The following is a 24,466-nucleotide window of genomic DNA, read 5'->3' as shown; positions in this document are numbered from 1 at the left end:
AGCCGAAGGCAGTCGCTCAACCAGCGGAGCCACCCGGGCGCCCCTCAGCTTTTATTTCTGAAGTCCTTCCGGGCTCCTCTCTTTTCCTCGTGGCGTTGCCACACACCTCGGTCAAATGGGCATTAGGTCCAGGCAGCAGAGCAATCTGCCCGCGTAAACTGTGGATAATAGACTCCCTGCAGAATGAAAGAGTCTAGAGGAAATCATTTATTTGCCCTCCTTGATAGGAAAAAGGCAGGAAGGGTGCCAGGTTTTTTAGACTTTACCCACACAGGACTCAATTCGAGGGGGAACAGCTAGGATTTGGTCTTGCTAGGCATTTCTGGTGAATGGCTATTTACAAGATCTGCACTATCTGGCCCCCGCCTCCTGCTTGGCCTTATTTCATGTCACCCCCTCCTCATCCGCCTGACCTGGCCACCCTGGTCATCTTTCACCAAGTTCATTATCTCTGCACAAGCTGGGCCTCTCTGCCCTGCATGGCCAGGCTGAATCAAAGACGTCACTCATATTTTTATCTCAGAGCGGCTTACTCTCCACCCGAATCTAAATGAGGACCCCTGTTTATTACTTTCTGTAGAGCACAAAAGAGCACTTTTTTTCTTCAGAGCACATCTCACAATTTGTGATTTTACTTACACCCTGTAAGTAAAGACTTTAGACTGGGAGCTTCAAGGAGACAAGAACTCTGTCTTGTTGACCTGGTATGCCTGGCACAGAGTAGATGCTCTACTTATTGAATAAATGGAGTAGGGCAGGGGCGCCTGGCTGGCTCAGGCATTAAGCGGCTGCCTTGGGCTCAGGTAATGGTCCCAGGGTCCTGGGATCGAGCCCCGCATCGGGCTCCCTGCTCCGCGGGAAGCCTGCTTCTCCCTCTCCCACTTCCCCTGCTTGTGTTCCCTCTCTCGCTGTGTCTCTCTCTGTCAAATAAATAAATAAAATCTTTAAAAAAACAAAATGGAGTAGGGCAGCTTTTGGACCTGGATGACAAAGCGTGGTAGGAGGAGGCCCCTGTCCCCACTTTTGCATGGAAGCAGGTGCCACTCCAGCCCAATAATAGGAAGCACCCCAGGACCTTGAGAAAGCAGCACCACTGTTGCGGACACTAGATCCCTCACGCTGGCTGGTGATACTAGTGAGGATTCTTCAGTCTCTTGGGTGGGGAATAAGGGGAAACCCATGAGCCCACTACATGGTTACTGGCACTGAAAAAGTGATTTAAGGACCCCTGGGACACAGCCCTTTGGGGACTCCCAGTAATATCCCAGGGGAATGTCTGTTCTAACTGGCTAACAACTATTTAGTCTGAAGACATCTGAAGTGCATGGATATTTCAGATTATGCCAAGAAGCCTGAGCTGTTATATTTAATTATTGCTAATTAGCTATAGAAAGCACTGCTCAGAGTTATTTTAAGTACAAAGTTCTGCTTTTGACAATAAAAAAAAAAATCCATCCTAAAAAAAAATCAAAAATGTCTCATACTCACTCCTTACCTAGTAACAATCTTCATGAGCACCAAGTAAAAACGCCAACTTTTTTTTTATTTTAAAGAGATCCTGAGAGCTCCAGCAAGCCTACCATGCCAAGGGCTGAGAAGCCCATTAATCAGAACGATCTACAACGTTTTCATGTTTCCCAAATATAGTGCTGTCCAAATCGTGTCCTCTAATCTGTATTCTACTTTTCTATTAGATGTTAAATTTCCAGTGCATGCCATTCTCAACTCACCACTCAGTTCCACTGACAACTACAAGAATGAGAAGCAAAAACATTAAGAAAAATACGCGAGGAATTGATAGCTCCTAGGGAAGGAGAGCAAGGCTGGAGCCTAAGCCATCTGGAAGCCCTCCCCTGTCCTTCTGACCTCGCATATCGCAGGCAGATGAACCAGGGAAGAGAGCTGGCAGAATTCGGACCCCAGATCCATTCATCCAGTGAAGAGTCATGAACATACTGAGTTTCCAAAGACCCAGCTAACATTCACAAACAGATAAGAAGTCTCAAAATCCGTTATAAATTAGTCCTCCTGGGGGTCTATTACTGAAAAGATACTTTGAATGGGATGTTCTCATTTCAAGTAACAAACCTCTTAGGGCTGACAGATTCCCTAAGGGTGAAGATTAAGGCATTTTGCTATTAAAAAGTTAGGCCAAAAAAAGCATCTTACTCCCCAGTCTAATGGGCATCTCCTCCTTCACGGTCTGCCACAGTGTGCCTGGGCCAGAAGGGCTGTGGAGCCAGGCCCGTGAATTTGTACCCTAACTACAAATTCCGACTGGATGGTTCTATGGCTCACTAGACATGAAATCTTCCAAGAAAACCTGCATTTATGGAATGCTTGCCATGGCTTACAAAGTACAGTGGTAACTTCTGATGAACATGAGCTCAGGAACATAATCGAGCACAAATGTTGATGGGAAAAGTGTAAATGTGGCAAGTCAAGGTCTCTCCTGATCTTGAAATGAATCTGGGGTGAAAACATTCTATTTTACCTTTTGGATACTCCATTTAAGGAGTGTAAGAAGAAAAACTAAGTTTTCTTGGGTTTGGCAAGAAGGTCTTCTTTGTTTTTAAAAAATGGTAAGTAAATGCACGCTACAGGATCAAATTTAAGATAATTAGACATGAAGCTGAAAATAGTGATGACAAATCCACATTGCCTCAAAAATGTTGACCTAATTTTCTTTCTTGGCTTTAAAATTGTTTTGACTGGGTAAACAAGGAGTTCTGTTTTCTGTTATATAAAAAATTAGGAGGCAGTATCCTCTCTTTCATCTCAATTAGTAGAGTAAAAAAAAAAATAGAGATTTGGTTTGGGATTAGGAGATTTGCTTGTCAATCTATTAACAAGCACAAGTGGACACGTACATGTATCTATAATACTTACTATTGATGAAATAGTTAAAATTCATGTGGGCCCAGAGATTTCTGAAGTGGGTAAACACACACACACAGACACACACACTCTCACTCACTCTCTATAGCTAAAGACAGATCAATCTACCAATAGGGCAAACTGTTAGGAAAAGAGCCATTTAATTTAAATCCTACACACCTGGTAGTGTTTAAAAAAAAAATGGATAATATTAGAAAGACTAGGTTTCCTGCATGAGAATAAACCTACTTTACTTTGACCAGAAAGATATTCTCACTACAAGTAGGAAGTGGTTATTTGGGAGTTTATTGTAATTCTACAGTCAGAAAATTTGGCTAGATTAAATGTAATCCTCAGGCATATCGGATTCTAGAGTTAAAATATAGATTAACATAAATTAAAGCAGGACAATTTAAAGGAACTGAAAAAAGCAAGATTCTGCGAACTTAGTGAACATCTAAGACTAATCCACTTACAAGCTCTTGTTTCATTTTAAGTGAAATTAAGTACAGATCTTAAATGGAGTTTATCTGTATCAGTGGTTTTAAAAAGGATCCACAACTACTAACCAAATAAAAAGTGACAAAGTTAATTAGAAAATTAGGGCTTACGGTGTGGTTTACTGCTGCACTAATTCATAATCATGTAATACAGAAACTGAGAATGCCTTTGGGGAATTACAGGTGTTATTTTATACTTTTCTAGAAGTTCCTGGAAATAACATTTGCCATATTTTGAAAGGTATTTTTCTTATTTTTTTAGATTTTTATTTATTTCAAAGAGAGAGAGAGAGAGAGAGAGAGAGAGAGAGTACAAGCATGATCTGGGGAATGGGGAGGGGGAGGGAGAGGGGCAGAGGGAGAAGCAGGCTCTCCGCTGAGCGGGGAGCCCCCATGCAGGGCTGGATCCCAAGACCCTGGGATCATGACCTGAGCCCAAGGCAGACGCTCAACCAACTGAGCCACCCAGGTACCCGTGAAAGGTAATTTTAAATTGCCCCCTTGATCCTAAAACAGAATGTCTTTATAAACAATAAGTCGGCCAACCCTTACCTCTGTATAGTCAATCACTTTCCCTTAGAATTTGCAGATAAGTAAAAAGAGGGGGTGGGTGGGGCTGACAGTGAATTTGATCATAGGTGTGGGCAGCTTATTTTATTTTCTGACGTATTTTATTTTCTTTCTCCCAAGAAAATGTTTCTTCTGTTTAATTCCCTGAATTTTGGGGCGCAGGAGGAGTATGGTCACCAGACTATAAAAATTATACTGTTAAAGTAAGAATTATAGGGGCGCCTGGGTGGCTCAGTTGGTTAAGCGACTGCCTTCGGCTCAGGTCATGATCTCAGGGTCCTAGGATCGAGACCCGCATTGAGCTCCCTGCTTCTCCCTCTCCCACCCCCCTGCTTGTGTTCTCTGTGTCTCTCTGTCAAATAAATAAATAAAATCTTTTTTTTTTTAAAGTAAGAATTATATTTTACTTCAGTCTGTCTTTCTGTTGCAATCAAATTAACTTAAAAATACATTACCTTAGGTCTGTGACTAAATTAATGTTGGAAGTGTGTGTGTATGCACTCTGCACATTTATACAGACCTGTTTTCAGCACCGCACAAACAGCCCTTTCCAAAGAACTCGATTTCAGAGTATTTTAATTCAGCTAGAAATGGTAGTCATTCATGTTAAAAGAACTTTTCATATATTGGGAATGATACCTCAATAAGGATTTTTTAAAAGAAAAAAAAAGATACTTGGGAAACCAGAAACAATGAGCTACAATCAAATTTGTAGTGTTGAGCATTTCTGAAAATGGTAACCCTGTGCCATATTAAACTGCTCAATATTTATTTCTGATAAATATATATAAGGAAAGCAATCAGTATAGTTCTCCCAAGCCCCCTACAGTCCTTAATTCCCTAGACTATTAAACTTAACATACACCAGACAACTTTTAATCAGGAATCACTCAACTGTACTTATTGACATCATTCAAATAACCCCAAGCTGGTCTAAAATCCAGAAAGGGCTTAAGGAGTTTTCTTCCTTTTTTATTATCTGTCACCACTTTAAAATCATAGGCCAGTTGTATAATAGAGACAATATTTTTTAATGGAAGTTTTCCTTTACTGAATTTCAACATCAGTAAACATCACAGCATAATCACTGAACTGAATATAAGAGAATATGTTCATGCTTTCCCAAGACTTCCATTGTAAAAGCATACTGCTGCTCAAGAAATCCCAGATCACTCACAACAGACTAATATCCCTGGCTATAGCTGGGGAACCAAAGCACTTCACACACCCAACTCTGTGCTCACGAATAAGCAAAGGTTCTGTTGCTTGCCCGCTTTGGAGCCTAAAGATACCTTGCCATTATCTAGAAGTATAAAAGCTGAAGGCCCCCAGAAGGATCTAGTGCATTCTGAGAGGCAGTTTGAATAAAAACTGTACTGACTCATTATGGTAAAAATTTACACCAATGAGGTATCTCCACACATCTATATCATTTATACACACTCAATTTTAAAAGTTAACTGGCACAGTTTTAAAGCAGACCCTTAAAAGGTAGAAGAGAATCAAATAAGGCAGAAAAATCAGTGAGATTGAAAAAGATACGGATGATGCAATAAGCGAAAACAGTCTCCTAAGGTTACTATAAGCAGATACCAAAGAAGCGGCCATTAGATTCTACTGCATATAGGAAATACCTGGGATGCCTGTTAGAAATGCAAATTTCTACACTCATAAGCCCAAGATTCCAGATTCTGTGGCTCTAGATGGAACTGAGAAATGCACATTTTTAATAAGCACCTAAGATAAGAGTGATATGGACATCTCAGGGTGCATGCTTTGAGACAAACACTGAGGCTTCAACAAGTACAAGAAGAAAAAAGGCCTTCTAGACCAACCGTATTTCTTTCCCAAGACCCAAAAGTCGCATGAGAAGTCAATTCTTATGACAGGGAAAAAGGTGAAGGGGACAGAGACATAGGAAAGCATCAATTATGGTGAATCACTCTTCAGTTTTGAGAAGGTACAACAATATTTGTATTGTTCAAATCATCAATCCAGGGGCTATTCTAGCATTAGGTTTGCCAAATGGAATTAAGTGTATTCATTTATCCATAGCCATATTTATTAAGTGCCTACGTGTGGCAAGAATGGCAGAAATTCGATAAAATAGAAGACACGCCTTGCCCTAAAGGGACTCTCAACCTCCAAACAAAGAGAAAGCGGGCACCAGGAAGTACAGTAGGATGAAAGCCACATGTCCCTAAATGTGGTAAAATATAGGTCTCTGGCGTTCATGACAAGGAAGAGCTGTCCTCCCGAATTGGTTACGGAGGAGGCAAGCAGCAGAGAGCCTTCGTGGAGGTGACATTTATGGTACATTCTTGAAGGGCACACAGGTTGTGAACAGGATTCTCGCGTGCAGGAAAAGAGCACTCCAGGGCCATAAACAGTCTGCCCAAAAGTCCGCTGAGAGAGCTCTGACAATCTGTATAGCTAATATCAGTGTCCAGTGCAGTAATAACAAGTCAGCTAGGCTCAAACTCCACCAAAGGAAACTGTATAAATGAATGGGGAAACACAGCCCCCTTCTCAGGAAACAGAAATTCCAACAGCTGGTTCTAAACTCTACTTAAAGGAAAAAAAAAATATATAAAAATCCTAAAAGCCAGGAAATGGTGGTATAAAAACGCAGCAAAGAGCAGTCAGCAGGTATTTTTCCGGAAGGCAGCTGCTGGGCAGGTACCTCGCCCAGCATTCACGCACTGTGGAACCTGGGCCCCTGGATCAGACCTTTGTAGGAGCTGCTGAGCCCGTCGGACCACTGGCTAGTTTCCACAACATCTGTCAGTGTTCCTTCTACTGCTGAGGTTCTCACACTCGTTCAAAGGAGACTCAAAAATATCATGTATCATGATGACTGGGAGGCTCAGTCAGTGAAGTGTCTGCCTTTGGCTCAGGTCATGATCCCGGAGTCCTAGGATCGAGCCCCGCATCGGGCTCCAGGCTCAGTGGGGAGTCTGCTTCTCCCTTCTCCCTCTGCCCCTGCTTGTGCTCTATCTTGCTCACTCTCTCTCAAATAATAAAGTCTTTCAAAAAAAAATATCATGTGTCCCAAGTCCTGAACAAAATTCAGAACTTTTGTAGTCTTTTGTACATGAGCTGGAGTTTTTTGTTTTCTTCCCCCTCCCCTGTACTGCTATTGCAGAGAAAACTTCTGATCGGCTGTTTTTTTTTTTTAACTAGAAAGCAAAGGAAACAAGTTTCTTGACTGCCTCACTGTATCAGTGATCTTTGGGATCCCTCTTTGAAACAACTGAAGTGGGGACTCAGATCTCTCCCAGCCAGGCAAGACACGCAACTTTATACACGCAGATCACCGACCCTTGCATCTTACAAAGTTAACTTCTTTTTTAAAGCCAACAGTCCCCCAGGAAGCCTTGCCAGTCCTAACAGTTTCCAGTCACTCAAGGCCTAAAAGTGTCTCCTGTTTCTTGCCTAAGGCAGTGCTGCATTTAAGCACAACTGAAGTGGGTTTATGATTTCAGCCTGCACACAGTGCATTTAATCTCTGCACTGCTGTGCTTTTGCACAAAAGCAATCACTCCATGTCACTACGCTGTTCCTTCTTCAGTCCAAACTGTGGTTTGTAAAGGTTCCCACACTAAAGGCAGATTACCCTGAAGCTAGGTGCTGAACGTATGTTTGCTACATTATAGTAAAAGTCCTAACATTTACTGCTCCATAACATATACTATTGCTTCTTTCAGGCCTTTTTTATGTTGCCCTAAGCATTTACTCTAATTCAAGAGAAAATTCTGAAGGGGGAAAAAAAGATTTTTAATCTATTTAAATGTTAGCTGCTTTCTATTACAGAAGATGGAAAAATACACTAAGAAATCATTTAAACCTCTGGAGGCCAGCACTCTAAGCTGAACTGGACTATTTTTTTTTTTTGTACAGTTGTCAAGTTAAACATATTTTATATTTATAAAAGGCTACTTGAATTCTGCACTCTCAAAAGTAAGATTCTTAAGATACTAGGATCCTATGCTCAAAACACCCTTTGTTTCTGAAGTAAATGTTATGAGATAACTGGTGTATTTAAAAATGGTATTTGTTGATCTCTAACAAGTATTTCTAGAGTGCCAACTATGTGAAGTACAAAGTTTGGGATGGTGGGAGCATAGCAGTTAACAAAACAGATAAAAATCCTGGCCTTTATGAAACTTATGCTCCAGGGAAAATCCTATGTAGTTAACTAAATAAATGAAACAGACAGCCTATTACACCGGGAGAGACTTGGTAAAATGATTAAATGAGGAAGGGGGTGGAGGGTGGCGGATGGGTTGCAATTTTAAGTAAGCTGGTCAAGGAAGGCCCCTTCGAGAGGCAATCTTTAAGCTCTAGGAGGCAGACAGGTGTACTTAGGGAAGGAGCGATCTGGCAGAAGGAAAAGCAAGGACAAAACCCAGTATGGCTGGAGTGGAATGAGCAACAGGGAGAGCAGAAGTGAGGGACGAAGTCTGAGAGGTGACGGGACAGAATCATGCAGGGGACTGTAAGCCACTGAGATGTGGGATGGAAAAGCCATTTGACGAGAGGTTTTATTTAAAGCATTAATGTGATCTGGCTTTTTTTTTTATTGAGATATAAGTCACATATCATAAAATTCACCCTTTTAAAGTGCACAATTCAGTGGTTTTTAGTATAGTCACAAGGTTGTGCAACCATTACCACTTCTCATTCCAGAACTTCATCACCCCCCAAAAAAACCCCCTACCCATCAGCCGTCACTCCCCTTACCCCGTCCTTCACAGGCCCTGGCAAGCACTCATCTGCTTTCTGACTCTACAGATTTGCATATTCCAGTCATTTCATATAAATGGAATCACACTACACGTGGCCTTTTGTATCTGGCTCACTTTGTCGGACGTCTGGCTACTGTGATGGGTACAGGCCGAATGGAGACAAAGACAGAAGCAGGGAGACCAGCAGAGAGATGAATGCAGTAATTCAAGTGAGAGATGAGAGAGGTTTGAAACAGGATGGGAAGCAAGATGGGAATAACAGCTGGATCTTGAGTACATGTGGTAGACTGGATGGCAGCTAGGAGAAAGAAGAGTCAAGGACAAGGCGGGTTTTTGGCTGGAGCACCTGAATGGAGCTGACATCAACCCAGGGAGCAGGGCCAGGGCAAGTGGGAGGAAACAGCAGGGGCTGGATTCTGATGTTAAGTAAACCTGGGATGCTACCAGCTTTCCATGGGAAGATGCCACAAAGGGAGCTGGACAGGAGTCTGGAATTCAAAGGAGAGGTCTGAGCTGGAGATACACATTTGGGAATCAGAAAATGAAAACATTAATACCATGAAACGAGAGGCGATCACCAAGGGAGTGAGTGATTACTATAGAAAAGAGAGCACATCCAACCTAGGAGTCCTCGAGCATGTTAGTATTTATAGGTCAGAGGGATGAGGAGCAACCAGTGAAAAAGACTGAGAAGGAAACACCAATAAGGTAGGAGAACCAAGAACACAATCTTAAAAAACAAACAGAAAAAGTTCTCATGGAGGAGGGCACGGCCAGCTCTGCCCAGCACGGCTGATGTGCCAATGTAGGGGGGGGACTGAGAATGAACCACCGGGTTGAGGAACCGGGGCCGTGGCCAGCAGGCATTCACAGACCACGGATCCTCCCTCCAGGCCCCCCCCCCCAACACACCCTGTGCCAGAGGAAGGGGGGAGCGCCTTTCCCAGGGGCGGCTTTGCAAAGGCACAGGGCGAGCAGAGGTGGGGGGGTGTCAAAGGCCTGACTGCAATGGGTTCAGGAGACAGAGGGAGAAAAGGGATTACAGTCAGGGGTAAATCCTTTTGAGGAGTGCAGCTGTAAGGGGGTGGAGAAACAGCTGTAGTGGGGGGTGGGGCAAAGAGAGGGCTTCCTGTAAGACGCGAGAAATAAAAACGTAAAGAAGGAAACAGAGGATAAAGGAGAGGGCAGAGAAACGCTGGGACAGGTTGGAGGGAGACAGAATTACACACCTATCTGTCAAACAGTCTGCAACTAAAATATAAGGCATCTACTGATGTATGAAAAACAAGTAAGGACATGCTATCCACCCCCCATGCCCAGGAGACACAAAACCCATCACTTAAAAGGATCTGGATCTACTTTTCAAGGCTGAAGATACTGAATTGATTGTACAGAGAGGGTCAGGGTTAGGCTCTGAGCTTGGAGTCAGAAGAGCCAAATTCAAAGACCATGACAGTTACAACATCCCAGAAACTTCTTTTGACCTCCCCTTTACATCCACTAAATATGGATTAAAAACAACCTGTCCTTTCTACCTTATGGGACTGATGAGATAATCAAATGAAATATGCAAACACTGTAACTCTTAGGTGTCGTATCCCCGTAAGGCATTTTTAGTGCTATCGAAGAAGGAGGAATTGTATATGTTTGGTCTAATTCCAATACTCTACACTTTAGCTCCAAGGGGGAGAGGGAAACAAAGGGAAAAACAAACATTTTTGGCAGAATAAGTAATTAAAGTATGAAAAAAATAGCTTTCTGATATTGTATTTCAAACACAGTAAGTTGTACAGGAATTATGCCCTAATTTCCACCTTTAAAAAACTCAACAACCAAAAATCCTTTAGTTGAGATTCAGCTGAACCTGGAGCAAAAAAAAAAAAAAAAAAAAAAGTACACTAAATTCGACTGAAGGCATGAAGCCAGCCCATGCTTACAAAAAGATGTGACCTAGTATCTTTCCCTGAATCTCTCTTACTCTTCATGTTCGCTACCACCTGCCAGGGTCAACTCGACTATTTCGTCCTTAACTTCTTGCCCAATAATGGACATTGATAAGTCAGTGTTTAAAAGAAGGGTTTTTTTTTTTTTTAAGTTATTATCTTCATTTATTTTTAATTGAGGCTGCTTCGTGTATGGACCATAGTTCTTCCTAAGGAAAACACACCTTACAGGGAATCTTGATCAAGCCATTAACATTTCTCCTGATTCTGTCAGGTCAAGTATGACACGAAGGTGTGGGCTCACTTTTTCTAATAAGAGTATCTACGTATGTCAAGGAACTGTTAACAGAAAGAATTCTGAGATGGAATTTACGGTAGACACCAAAGCTGAGCTGCCCTCGTTGCTCAAGCTCCCCCTCGAATTTGGGCTGAACATTTCGGTAAGAATCCAGCTGGCCATGAGAACTCATAAAATCACAAATTTTAAAGGAACGTGCGAGAGACAGAATACACAAGGAAATATACACACACCTATATATATGTACATAGACATACACTTTTTCTTTAAAATATGTCTCTATCTCTTTATATATGCATCACTTGGCAGAGGAATTGGAGCTTCCTTGTGAAATCAATATGTACACCATATACAATTAAAAGGAAAAAAAGCGCTTAGTTATTTCTATTTATAAAGGTATCTTCACATTCATGACATATCGTTTGTAGACCAATAACCTATTAGATACAGATTCTTTACTCAGAATCCTAATCTCCCACTAAAACCTCAGTTACTCCCTAAAATAATTCACTTTATAATGACCTACATTATAGAATTTATAGGAACAGATTACTCTGATGGGTAAGCATAGCCACCTCAAGCTCCCTCAGTCACAAACTTCAGCATTATTGGGGAAAGGATTTATTTTGAGCAAGTGATTTTTTTTTTAAGTTAAAACACATCATTTAAGGGGCCCAAGTCATTTAAGCATCAGTTTTAATTTGATTATTTTTAAAGAAAGTTTTATCATAATACATAGTACCCTAATTACCCTGATAAGTATTAACATATAATTAATGTCAAGGTAACATTAATAACATATTAACTAATCTTAATTACTTAGGGTCATCAATATGAACACCCAGTGATGGACTACATTATAAAATCTTCACAAATTTAGGATTATCTGAGGAGCGTGGAGCTTCTCACCCTCACCCTACTGGAACCAGGCTACACTTTTTCTTGGATGATGGCATCTGCCTCTTACAGCTTCTCTGCCTCCCATGCCCTTTGGGGAGGCGGCCAGTCATGTCCTGCTCCTGACAGCAAGTCTGTATCTAGCAGGCTCCCCCAACTCCATGTAGCTATCTATGCATTCTCAAAGCAGTACAATTAGAGCCCCATGCCCAAAGTGAAGCGCCTCTGCCCCAACCCAGCTGCATGGCCCCAGACAGACAACCCATGGGATCCCTTTAGGAATTCGTGTCCCTATCCATACAGTGAAAGAACTGGCCTGAGTGATCTCTAAGTCCCATCCAACCTTAAGACTTTGTGATGAATCTTGTTAATGGCTGGAGAAATTAATTTCTAAGTTCATCAGAACTGTGCCCAAAGAAAGAACAGAGAAACTCTGACAAACAACCTCAGAGGTTCCTGTACTTTGGTGCATGGAATTTATAGTCTCCTATTTTTGCTATGTTGTGGACATTTGGGTCTTCTAGGCTCTTTGTTATATTTCTAATAAGTGAGGTTCTTACTAAATGGGAAAGAATTACATTAAGAGCTTTTTTAAAAAGAAAATTAAATATGACTCACATATACTTCTTTCACATAAAAGAATTCAAGAATTTTTCAAAAATCCAGAGTAAATTATTCCTTTATGAAAACTTTTGTTTCTAAATGCATTTCCATTTGATAGATCAACAAAATGATACTGTATGCTAAAAAATGATTTACCTATAACTACATCATGGCCATCAACCAAGCCAGCAGAGAAGAGCTCCTGAGATACGCCATCTGCCGTATCTGTCCAAATGTGAAATGAATATGTATTAGTAACCATAAAATAAAAATCAACAACCCAGTACAATGTAAAAGATATTTTTCATTTACAAAAATCACCCACATGTGTTTTAATTCAACAATTCAGATTCTATCAGAAGGGAAAATTCAGAGGCAATGTGAAATATATTTTGCCATATACAATTTGCATCTTGGTGTTTATTCAGCAGAGGTTCTATGAAATTATGATTTCATTTTTGGTGAACCAAAAAACATTTGCCCTTTGGCTACCACCTGACTTAATCCTCAAATGTACCTCTGTAAGTTAGCTCATAACGGGTCCCAAAAGAAACTGCTTTTCTTTCTTGCCAAGGTCAATTCCATCCATCATCAATCCTTTTCTATCATTAGTAGCTACTGAGTCAGAATTTATGGCAAAGGTTGAACAGGCAGCACTTGACACAACCTTATATTTGGTACAAACAGCCTTTGAGCTTGTTGGACTATTAAGATGAGCTATTTAAATTTATGCTATTAAGAAACTCCTTTAACATGACATTGATCATTTGATAGCAACAGATTCATTCTCTTAGAAAATGTGGCTGAATAAAAGAATGTAGTTTCTCAATGATAAGTGACAGGAGTTAGAAATCTCATAAAGATGGGACTGAACAGGCTGTAGCAAGTGAATATAACCAAAATCACTTAATTGAAAGGTTATGAATGAACATGGTAATAAGTGAGAAGTTTGTTCAAAGACTTTGTAAAGAGAAAGTGATAAATGGCCATGTGCTCAAAAGAACCATTATGAACCCCTATGTTTTTACAAGGGAAAGGACATGGTCCCCACGGCCTTCTGACATTGTCACAAATATTCAGAACTACAGCTGGGTAAGAAGAAACTGGCTCAGCAGCTGTTAATAACCTAGAAGGAGTCTGCCTTGAGTGTCTTCCAAAGTCAGTTAGCGCCTCAACATATCGCTGCTGAACGAAACAAGCACCTAAACTGAATTGCAGTTTGCTATGCCTAAGGCTGCCCTCAGAGTGTGTGTGCACGTGTGTGAGTGCTCATGTGAGCGAGTCGCTGATGGTAAAATTATCTTTCACATTTGTGGGCTTTAATGTGCTTAGCCCAGTGTCTGACACACAGTAATTACTCCATCGGTGGTAGCTGTGATGATGATGCTCAGCCAAGGATCATCTGAAATGTACCTCATGCTCTAGCGCACTCTTTCTCCCTTTCATACACGGCCCAATTTCCAGGATCTCCAATAAAAAATTTGAGAGCCACTGTATACTTGTTGTACATCCAGAGATGTTGTGGTATTCCATCATTTTACTCATCCCATTTTATCACGAATGATGTAGAATAACATGAAGGAAATGGAAAAGAAAAAGGAATCTTTCTCAACTATGAGATTCCATATAAGGTGGGCTTATGTTGGGGCTTGTCCTTACTATTAGAAGTACAAAAAACACCTTATAAAATTCTCTCAGGGATAAAATGATCCCATAGCATGGTATCTAGGGTGAGAGGCTCTACTCTGCATGTGATGTAGCTTTATGAAGTCGACAGGAACATTCTAGGCTCACAATCTCATCCTCCTGGATGCCACCAGAAACTTCACTACAAAGAGCATATCGAATTAAGGTGTCTGCCTAGTAGGCACAGGGCACACAGTAGGCAGTGACTGCATTTCTATGGACTGATCATCTATTAAAGCATCTGGATGTGTTACCACCACCTCTAAAGTATCAATAAGATCTTACACCTGAGTAAGGATCTACGCTCACAGAATGTAGTTGAAAATGGACTAATGAAGCAAAGCCACATTGCAGGCTAGCACTAAAACAGTACCAAAGCAAAGGACAGTCCCAGTGGATTAAAGTTTACAGCATCTCTGGTTATTCTCAGGACTCCTGAATACCACATGGGTTTCATTCAAATAGCACAAGGGTCATGCTGGCCATTTTTGGCCCAAAAGAGAAATATTCCATGTTTGTGTAACATTAACCAGTCAATTTGTATGCATGTAAGTAATGTATCAGTAATAGTTTAGAACAGAAACTGGGAGATAATTGGTAACATTTTTCTTTAAGCTGCTTAACATTCCTAATGTGTAAACAGGGTTATATCATCATAAATAATCATATATGCTCTGGTTTCCAGAATATACAGCAACATAATAAATGCAAAGGGCTTGCTCTCAAGTGAAGACAGAGAATATTTGCTCTGTTCATGTTATATGCTCTATGCCATATGACACATTTTTGAGTGCGTGCAGCCCAGACCAATACACACGCGCGCACAGTGCAGACAGCATCTGAAATGCAGACAGCATCAGCAGTCCCAGAGGGACGGTGATACATCCACGGTGTTTCCGTTACTAATGGCCTGTGCTCAGGGCCCAGGGAAGGCCAACGCTACAGTTTCTATCTGGGAAACAAAAGCAGACTCAACCCACAATGGCAAATGAGGCTGCCAAAGCCAGTGCAAAGGGCCAGGTCATGCTGAGAGGGCCATTTTCTCCCCCAAAATCCTCAACTGGGAAATTCATTTCTTTGTTATCTCTGGAAATTCAAATGAATTTTTACTGCCACTGTCAATTTTAGATCATTAGATGGGGAAAAAACCCTTGAGAGAAGAATTTGTTCTTTTACTCACTGTATTTGAAACATATATAATTACTAGATTTTATCATACTACTGGCTGGTCAATATTCTTATATTAAGACAAAATAGAGAGCTTTTGGATAATAGAAACTGGTGTTGTATGATTTCATAGACTGACTCTAAACTGCCCAAGATGGATGTTCCCAGAAAGATCAATTAGCAGATTTATCGGGGCCTTACTTGCCTATATTTTGTAACAACTACTTCATATGTTACTTTAATTCAAATATACTGGGAATCATTAAGTCTTTATGCTGACCGGGGACTAGACATCAGGGCCAGCGAGTCTATGCCCACTTTGGGCCCAGGAACATGTTATGTTTGGCCAGCAGTGTTTTTTTGTTTTTTTAAAAACTGAACGTGAGCAGACAGGACTGTCTGGTTTCCTGGAGTCCCCACCGTTTGCTCTGGTTCCTGTACACATCTGAGTTTGTGTCTTCTTATACTTCTAACAGCAGGGAGGTCAAAGCAGGTAACCCCTCGACCAGATATCACACCTTGGAAGTTTCAGATTTTCAAAATTTTAGCAACTATGATTTATTTAATCAAATCAAAATTTACATGGAGCTCTAATACATGAAATAGTGTTATTAGCTTAATGTATATTACATACTCAAATGTATGAGCCTAATGTACTGTACTTTAATAATATCATGCATTTTAGAAGATTTTCAATATAGATAGTAAGGCTGCTTTCATGTACTCAAAAATCTGAAACCAGAGGTCAGGGAGAACGATAAATCTCAGCATTAGCATCTGATTTTCACCTTTTTTGAGTTGTTCTGGTTATAAAGAGTAGAAACAGCAATTTTTGCTTAACTACTAATCTTGTGGTTTCCAAAGACTGTTCGTATATGTTACTTATTAATTAAGCAAAATTACTTGATATTCTCCCTCATAGTCGGCACTCAGTCAAGTGCTAAAGATACCAAGAAATGAAACATGGTTCCATGAACTCCAGGCATCCAGGAGCCAAGAAGGCAAGCAGTCTAGCCTTCAAGCTGTGAGAATGACAACATTCCTACCAAGCTCTATGGATGAGAGTAGAGGGGTAAAGTATAGCACTTTTTTGTGTGACATCTTATTTATTACTGACCTCTCCCTCGAACTGCTCTATGCTACTCAGTACACTCATCACAGGGTCCTGTAGGCCCTGCGTCACCACGCCAGTATTTCTTTTCATGGTCAAGCTACCATATTTCATTTGTATGTGTGTATAAACGTGCAGCATGTCACAGGAATTCATGCAGTCAGTACTGGTCCAGTTTGGATTCCCCACAATTATTGCAAATCCTTCCGCTCTTCCTCCCTTCCCTCCATCCTCCTTTCTTCATTTTTAGAGAAAGCAGTTTTGAATAGCAAATTATCACCACACTCTTGTAATCAAGTTCTTCAATGCTCTTTGCAGCAATAAAATAATAATTTCAATTAAAACTTACCTCTTCCTGGAGTAAACTCAAACCGTATGTCATTAAGTTCCTTTCTGGAGTTTCTGAAATACATAACACATAGCACATTAAAATCCAATGAAGCACAGCTGAATCAAACTAAATGTATTCCAATTTTTACAAGATGCTACTAACATGCAGACAGCATTTACAGTTTTGGGTTACCTCTGAGTACTTCCTCAAAAACGAGAGATAGTTATGGCAATAATAAAGGGAGATATTTAACTGATTGAATTTACCTTATATAAACATGTTTACTTCACAAAATTCCAAAAATAAAATGTTCTTTCATAAAATCTACACTAAATCAATAACCTTAAATATAATTCCATAATTAAAAATTTCAGATGTTAGTCTAGGATAAATAATATTTGATACATTTTTCTTATCTTTCTTGAAAATAGTATTTCATCAATTATTTTTCAAAGTGAAACAATCAGGAAAGATAGTCTTGGTGGTAAAGTTTATGACAATACTATGCATTAAACCATGCAACAAAATGCCCACAAAAGGATATGTAGTTTGTTATTAAAAATTTTATCTATGGGGCACCTGGGTGGCTCAGTCGATTAAGGGTCTGCCTTTGGCTCAGGTCATGATCCCAGGATCCTGGGATTGAGCCCACATTGGGCTCCCCACTCAGCAGGGAGCCTGGTTCTCCCTCACCCTCTGCCTGCCACTCCCCCCTACTTGTGCTCTGTCAAGTAAATAAATAAAATCTTTAAAAAAAATTTATCTACATAGAGGGGGAACCCCTGAATGTTGTGAAATTATCCATTGAATAAACTTTTTTAAAAGTAAATACAAAACGCTTACATAAAACTGTAATATATACATATGTATATTAAATCCAAAATCTGACACTAGGGTAATATGGAACAAGTAAATACCTAAGATATGAGTTTTACATTCACATTAATTTCAAGAAATGATATAGGGCAGTGAGCTATAATTAGAATGATTTTAAATTCTCATAAGAACACTAAAATATTATGAGTAACTCTCAACAGATGCTACAATTAAAGTTAATAAAAATACCGTAAGAAATTGCAGTAGGAAACAGGAAATAATAGTTTCTACAAACACTCAACTATTTGCTCAGCTGCCAAGGGTCCAAGACAGAGATAGAGATGGCCTGAATACCCATCCCAAACAGCCTCCTTCTGGTACCAGGAGAGTCTGATCAAATCTTGTTTAGTTCTCCAGTTTAGGACTCTAAAAACCCTGAGTAATATCTCCTGGTCTCCAAGTACAGTGCCCACATCATGATGCCACCAGTCTCTGAGCCCTTCTTGGTCCCCAGCCTGAGCTTGGTTCTTCAGGTCTTATGATATCCTACCACACTAAATGCAGGAAGCACAGAAAAATGACAAAGGCAAAGTACCAACTTAGAGAAAGCCCTTCTCCCATGCCTAGAGAAGCTGGCCCAAGTCTGCACTTTTCCACAAGCAGAGAAGTAAGGGTCAAGAATCCAAGAAATGCCCAAGCCCAGGCCACAGTCATAAGAGCCTTAAGCAACCATGTATCTTTTCCCAGGTGTCCCCACCTTGACTGTCATTATTCTTCTCACAGTTAGAATGGGACGGGGGTGGGGGGGGAGGGGGATAATGGCAACAGCTAAAGCTGTGCTTCTTTTAACATCTTCTTTTCAGGACCGAGGACTGAAAATTGTGGACTCTCACGCTAAAAAAGTAGACATAGGACCAACACATGAAATTGCAGACAACTGAAGATGGTTCAGAGATCATCTTGGACCCCACACTAAGAGACCCCGGTCCTAGAGATGGGGCAGGCCATGAACAATCAGTGCCTACAACAGAAGGGCTTTGTGCCTGTGGCCTTGTTTATCTACCAATGTCACCACACATTTACATAGTGCTTTCATATACATCAGCAGTTCTCAAACTTTTTTTTTTTTTGTAAACCTCTATAATGTCTGGCTTAAGATAGATGGATTCTTATTTTTGCTTTTGTATTCAATCTGCTGCAATATCACATATCACATTGCCAGCCGCTGGAAAATCCACTCTAACGTTGAAATAATGAGAAAGAAAAAGGCACATAATTTATAAAAATAGTTTGACCTCATAGGCTCCCCGAAAGGGACTCAAGGACCCCCCCCCCCCCGGATCATAGGACCACACCTTGAGAAACACTGATATCAAATCTCATGAATCAAATCTCATTTGATTCCAGCAATCAATCTTTGAGATATGCAGAGTAGGTACTATTTGTTTTCCATTTTTTTTAGATGAGCACATTCAATGGCCTTTCCAAGTTTACCAATTGAGTGGCAGAGTGAGGACCAAAATTCTACATTGGAAATGCCTAATGCAAATACAGAAAAGCGCAATTCCTTTCACTTTTGAGAAAAACAATATTCCTCAAGATTTTTCACATTACCATAAAAAGATCAGCAAGCATTCTTTTATTTAATAGTGTCGGTTTTATGTGCTATGTATCAACAAAGGTTGAATTAGAACTAAAACAGTCCAGTAAGAAAAAAAAAAATGATCACTAGGAAAGCAAACATTTATAGTATATTTAATAATGAAATGACAGGAGGAGGAAAAAAGGAAAAGGAATTTGATTTGATGCTAATTTAGGTCATTGTTCTTTCCCTTTCTTTCTTTTGGTCAGTCTTGTCTAAATTAGTTTGTCCTACTAAGGCCATAATAAGAGAGGTATAAGAACTCTACCCGGAATATCATCACGCACATCCTGATTCTTTCAATATTAATACCACAGAAGTAATATCCAATACCCATAATCTCTACATCAACTATGGCTCAAGTTACGGAGGTTGCCTAATCAAGTCATTCTTTTATGACTCTGAACCTAAAATACTTGCCTTTGAAAAGATCACAGTGATTGATTGTGAGTAGTAGACTTGTCTCATCAGGTTGAAATATAGTTGGAAAAATGCCTAATTGGATCTAACTACTGAAGGTCATCCTTTTATAAAGAATTAATCTTTTCAGACTCATATTTAACACCTTTAATTGAAAGTACATTTACTTTAATTGATATGGCACAGGATATTCTTGATTTCAAAGAAGCTGAAAATAGGTAGGATTTAAGGCCAGAAACTAAGTCTGTGCAACTTTATAAAGGAAATGTTTAAAACTTGAGAGAAACAGCTTTAAGACCCAGGCTACCTTATTAAAAACCCTGTTAATCCTGGAGTGCCTGGGTGGCTCAGTCGGTTGAGCGTCCAACTTTTGGTTTTGGCTCAGGTCATGATCTCAGGTCCTGGGATCAAGCCCGAGTTGGGCTCTGTACCCGGCGCAGAATCAGCTTGGTATTCTCTCTCTCTCCCCCTCTCCCTGCACCATCCCACCCTCTCCCACCCTGGCTCGCACTCTGTACCTCTCTAAAATAAATAAATAAAATTCTTTAAAAAAAAAAACAAAAACAAACTTTAATCCTCAAAATAACAACAAAAACTCACCCCAACAAAAAAACATACTCCCGAGTTTGATAAGCACAAACCCTTCTCATTGTAGGTATATATTACATCACAAAGGCAAATGTCCACAGGGCTCAGGCAGAATATTTATTTTTTAAAATTGGTGACACCATCACATGGTTTAAAACCCAAAAGATACAATAGGGTATTCTGTAAAACCTAGGCCTCCTACTCTTGTCACTCAACTACCTGGTCTCCCTCAATCATATAGGCTTTTTGTACATCCTTCCCAAGATGTTTCATGCATATATCAGCAAATATACACAAATAGTTCCTTCTTGCCTGTTTAATATAAATGCAGCATACTATATCCATTGTTCTGCACCTTGCCTTTTCTTTTAATAAAATACCTTGGAATTTCTCCCTATTGGTTCATAGAGAGCTTTCCCATTCTTTTTTTTATAGCTACATACTATTCTGTTGCCTGTGCAATCCTTTCTTGAACCAGTTCCCATTCTATGAACAGACTGTTTCTGGTCTTTCACTATTATAAACAATGTTCAATGAATAACCTTGTTCTTATGTCATTTTGCAAATACATGAGTATGAAAATAAATTTCTAGAAGCAAGTTCCTTGGCCAAAGGATAAATGCATTTGCAATTTATAGATATTGTCAAATTCCCCTTCATTTAAGTTGCACCAATTTATATTCTCACGAGCAATTTGCAACACCATTGCAGGAACTTTCAATGAATAAAGCAGAAAGTACAGTAAAAACAAATCAGGGAGATGTGTTCTGCCGGCTGGAAAGTTTCTTCCCCATTTAAAAAGGGCAACAACTGCTCAGCACCAGCTGATTAAACCAGACAGGAATTTGGGCTCAATCACATTTAAAAACACACACGTGCGCACGCGCTTGAGATACATATCAATATATAGGTTATATGTAAAATACATATGCTATATATTATATATATAGGTTATATATAAAATACATATACTATATATTATATATATTTTTTTGCTATGTTCAAAGTGACAAATCCAGAGATACAGATTGTCATGTTTAAAGTCTTCCTTCTTGCTCATTCAATTCACCTGCAAGGGACACCGTGAACCCTCGAATGAGGCAGCTGGCTTGGAGGGTGGGGATGACCATCACGTGAGTGAGCATGTGAGCGTTCCTGGTGACGGAGGTGCAGGGGGCCTGCGCAGTTGGAGTCTGCATTTTCTAGGAGGTAGCATTTTTCTGCACTTCTTAACGTACCACGTCAGGACAGTCTGATAGAGTTATTGTTCCTGGAGGGCTCCAAAGCCAAAATGCCAGTTCAGGACTATGTGCATTCCTTAGCTTCACATTCATGTCTTTCAGCCCATGCCAAAAAAGGCACACATCCCCCAAGAACCAGATGTGATCAAAATGCTTAGAAGCCCAGAGACCACTGGTTGTCAAAGGGCATGGGCAACCATAAGTGCCATTGGCACCGCGTACCCTCCACCACAGGGATGCTCTGCAGTGAGGCTGAGTGCCAACCATTTCCCCAAGTTCTGAGGCTGAAGGACGCAGTTGGGGTAACACTGGCAGGTACGGTGTTTTCTAGGGGTCCAGACATGGCCCCTCCCTTCTAAGCAACACACAGCCCCCTTTTCTCTTATTTGAATCTAAGATTTCAGGTCACGATGAAGCTGCCGGTGTCCAAGGGAGTCCAGAGGGACTCCCACTCATACCCTCCTGGAATGTTTCCCCCTGTTGAGAACAGGAAGGAGACTTTCAAACAGGCTAAGAATCAGGATGTCACTTTTAGTTCAGCTTGCTTCTTTCCTGCTCTTGGCACTGAACTGAAGTCTCTTCCCACAGGCTTAGGACAGAAAAGGACTATGGCTCCCACTAAGCTTGCTGGGCATCTCTCTCCACACCAGCAGAGAGCCTGGCACAGACTGAGGAGGTAACAGAGCCGTGGGGACAGAGGTCTACATTGAAATCCACTTGCTACTTGTTTGGCATCTGTCCTCTGTTTCTTCAACTGTGAGATGGGGAAAATAATAATTAATGGCATTTACTGCCTGCCAGTATGTGCTTGGTGCTTCACTGATGTTATCTCATGCCATGCTCAAAACAACCCTCGACGTGGGGATGGCTCTTATCCCCTATTATTTTATAGACAAGGAAACGGAGGCTCAGAAAGGATAAAGGACATATCCAAAATCCTACATCTCATTAGCAGATCTGAACTAAATCTAGAACTGAATGCATGTTACCCATTGTCTTCTCCAGTGCACAACCCTTACCCAAGCCACTGTGAGCTCTGCCCTGAGTCTGTACATGCTCCTAATTGGTCTCTCCAAATTCAAGCTCATGATCTGCACAGGAGCCAGGCAGCTTGTTATCTGGATATCTGATCATGCCTCTCCCTTGCTGAAAGACTCCCTTTTCTTCCCTGTATTTTTTTTTTTTTAAAGTAGGCTCCTCACCCAGCATGGAGCTCCACACAGGGCTTGAACTCAGGACCCTGAGATCAAGACCTGAGCTGAAATCAACAGTCGGATGCTTAACCGACTGAGCCACCCTGGCGCCTTCCCCTGTATTCTTAAAACAAACTGTAAAATCCTTAGCATGAGCCCCCCCAACACCTGCTTCGACCTGTCTCCCCACCTTTAACTGTCCCAACACTGTCCCCTGCTCACCTTGTTGCTATCTCCAGCCTGCCTTCCTTCCCCAGATCCAGCTTTGCAAAGGCACAGGGTGAGCACTGCGGGGAGGTCAAAGGCCTGACTGTGGCGGGCTCAGGAGCCGGGGAGGAAAGGGATTACAGTCAAGCGCAGGTCTTTTGAGGAGTTTAGCTGTAAGGGGGTGGAGAAATAGCTGCAGTGGGGGATGGAGTAAAGAGAGGACTTTTGAAGATGGGAGAAAAACATTTGTGTGCTGGTGGGACAGGCCTGGTACAGAGGGAAACAGGTGGGGAGAGAAAAGAGAAGCTCTTCAGGGGGCTCCAGTTAGTTGGAGGGCCAGCTTCCCTCACTGCTAGGAAGTCTCCACTCTCACTCTCCCTCCACTTGACTGACTCCAACCATGCCCTTCCGGGGAAGACCACAAAAGAAGGGTAAATGTAGCCAGATGAGGGTAGGCCCCTTTCCAGCATGCTCTCCTCACCTTCAGTCCTGTACTCAGTATTCCACATTCTGTACAAATGTAATGCCAGTACCTTAATGTCCACCTCACCTACTAGACATGAAGTTGCCAAAGAGCAAAGACCTTCAGCTTGCCTTGTTCATGGCTCTTCCCCTCAGCACCCAGCACAGTGCCTTGGGAATGCACAGATGAATGAATGAATGAATGAATGAATGAATGAATGAATGAATGAGTGAAAATTTTACAAGTCTGGCTTTTGTCAAGTGCCTCTGCTTGGCCTCTGAGACACCATCACCCCAGTTCCCTGACTGCCCTTTCTTTTTGTGCCCAAACACTGCTGTCTGCCTGTCCCTTTAGTGTGAATGTTCTGCCCCCACCATCTTCCCTTCTCCTTCTCTTTCTGGATGAGTAATTCCAAATGCGTAACTCAAACCCAGGTACTTCCCCAGAGCTTTAAACCCATTATCAACTGCCTACACAGCATCTCTCCATGCACTGTGCAGACACTGAAAAACCCAGCATATGCAAAATGGGATGCATCACTTTTCCTCTCAAATTTGCTCCTCTCTCTCTCTGCTCCCTCTGGCAGCAAATGGTGGTGACAGCCAGTTACCACGACTTGTGGGTCATACCTCCTTAAGATGTCTCAAATCATCCATTTCTCTAAAACTCCACGACCACTGACCAAAGGCAGGTCACCATTATCTGCCACAAGAGGAGAATAAAGGATCTAATGAACAAAGGGTATTTTATCCACACTCACATACACCACACGCAGACATACAGGGAATGCCCTCGCTAGAGCCACAGATGTACAGCAAAAGGAAAAGGCCACGAAAGGTTGAGGGAGCCATTACTCGGGGTGTAATCCTTGGCAGATGAATGTGTTGTAGCCCAGGAAGAAAATTGCTGTACTTAATGAGATGTGGAAAATGATGCCAAAGCCAACGATAAGTTGAAGGACACCTACAGGTAAGGCCCGGAAACAAAAGAATCAGGAAGAGAAAAAAGAAGCCCCCTGCGTTCAGGCCCGTGGCTGCTCGGATGCAGTGTTTCCGTGCATCTCTGGGCGTTCCTAGAGCTGAGACTTTAGGTCAGCCAACCACCCTGCCTTCGGGACCAGAGAAGGTCCATCTGGGCTCTGCAGCTCAGCCATGCGCCAGCAATG

The 24,466-nt window shown here is 41.3% G+C and overlaps 1 protein-coding gene across 4 annotated transcripts in view; it reads right to left on the bottom strand.

Annotated features, from left to right (window-relative positions):
- The window catches only part of STK39 (serine/threonine kinase 39), a 296,558-nt gene that overhangs the window by 48,886 nt on the left and 223,206 nt on the right, over positions 1 to 24,466 (bottom strand). For all 4 annotated transcript variants that reach the window (XM_073882923.1, XM_025853633.2, XM_073882927.1 and 1 more), the window contains 2 exons: positions 16,750 to 16,802; positions 12,593 to 12,661 (listed from right to left, as the gene is read on the bottom strand). In XM_073882923.1, coding sequence (XP_073739024.1) covers positions 12,593 to 12,661; positions 16,750 to 16,802 — 122 coding nt within the window. The remainder of the gene's footprint in view (positions 1 to 12,592; positions 12,662 to 16,749; positions 16,803 to 24,466) is intronic.

The sequence above is a fragment of the Callorhinus ursinus genome, unplaced genomic scaffold (assembly GCF_003265705.2).
Source record: "Callorhinus ursinus isolate GAN/ISIS: 27379988/994484 unplaced genomic scaffold, GSC_fseal_2.0 scaffold2, whole genome shotgun sequence".
Taxonomy (NCBI): domain Eukaryota; kingdom Metazoa; phylum Chordata; class Mammalia; order Carnivora; family Otariidae; genus Callorhinus; species Callorhinus ursinus.
This window is presented reverse-complemented; position numbering and strand designations above follow the sequence as displayed.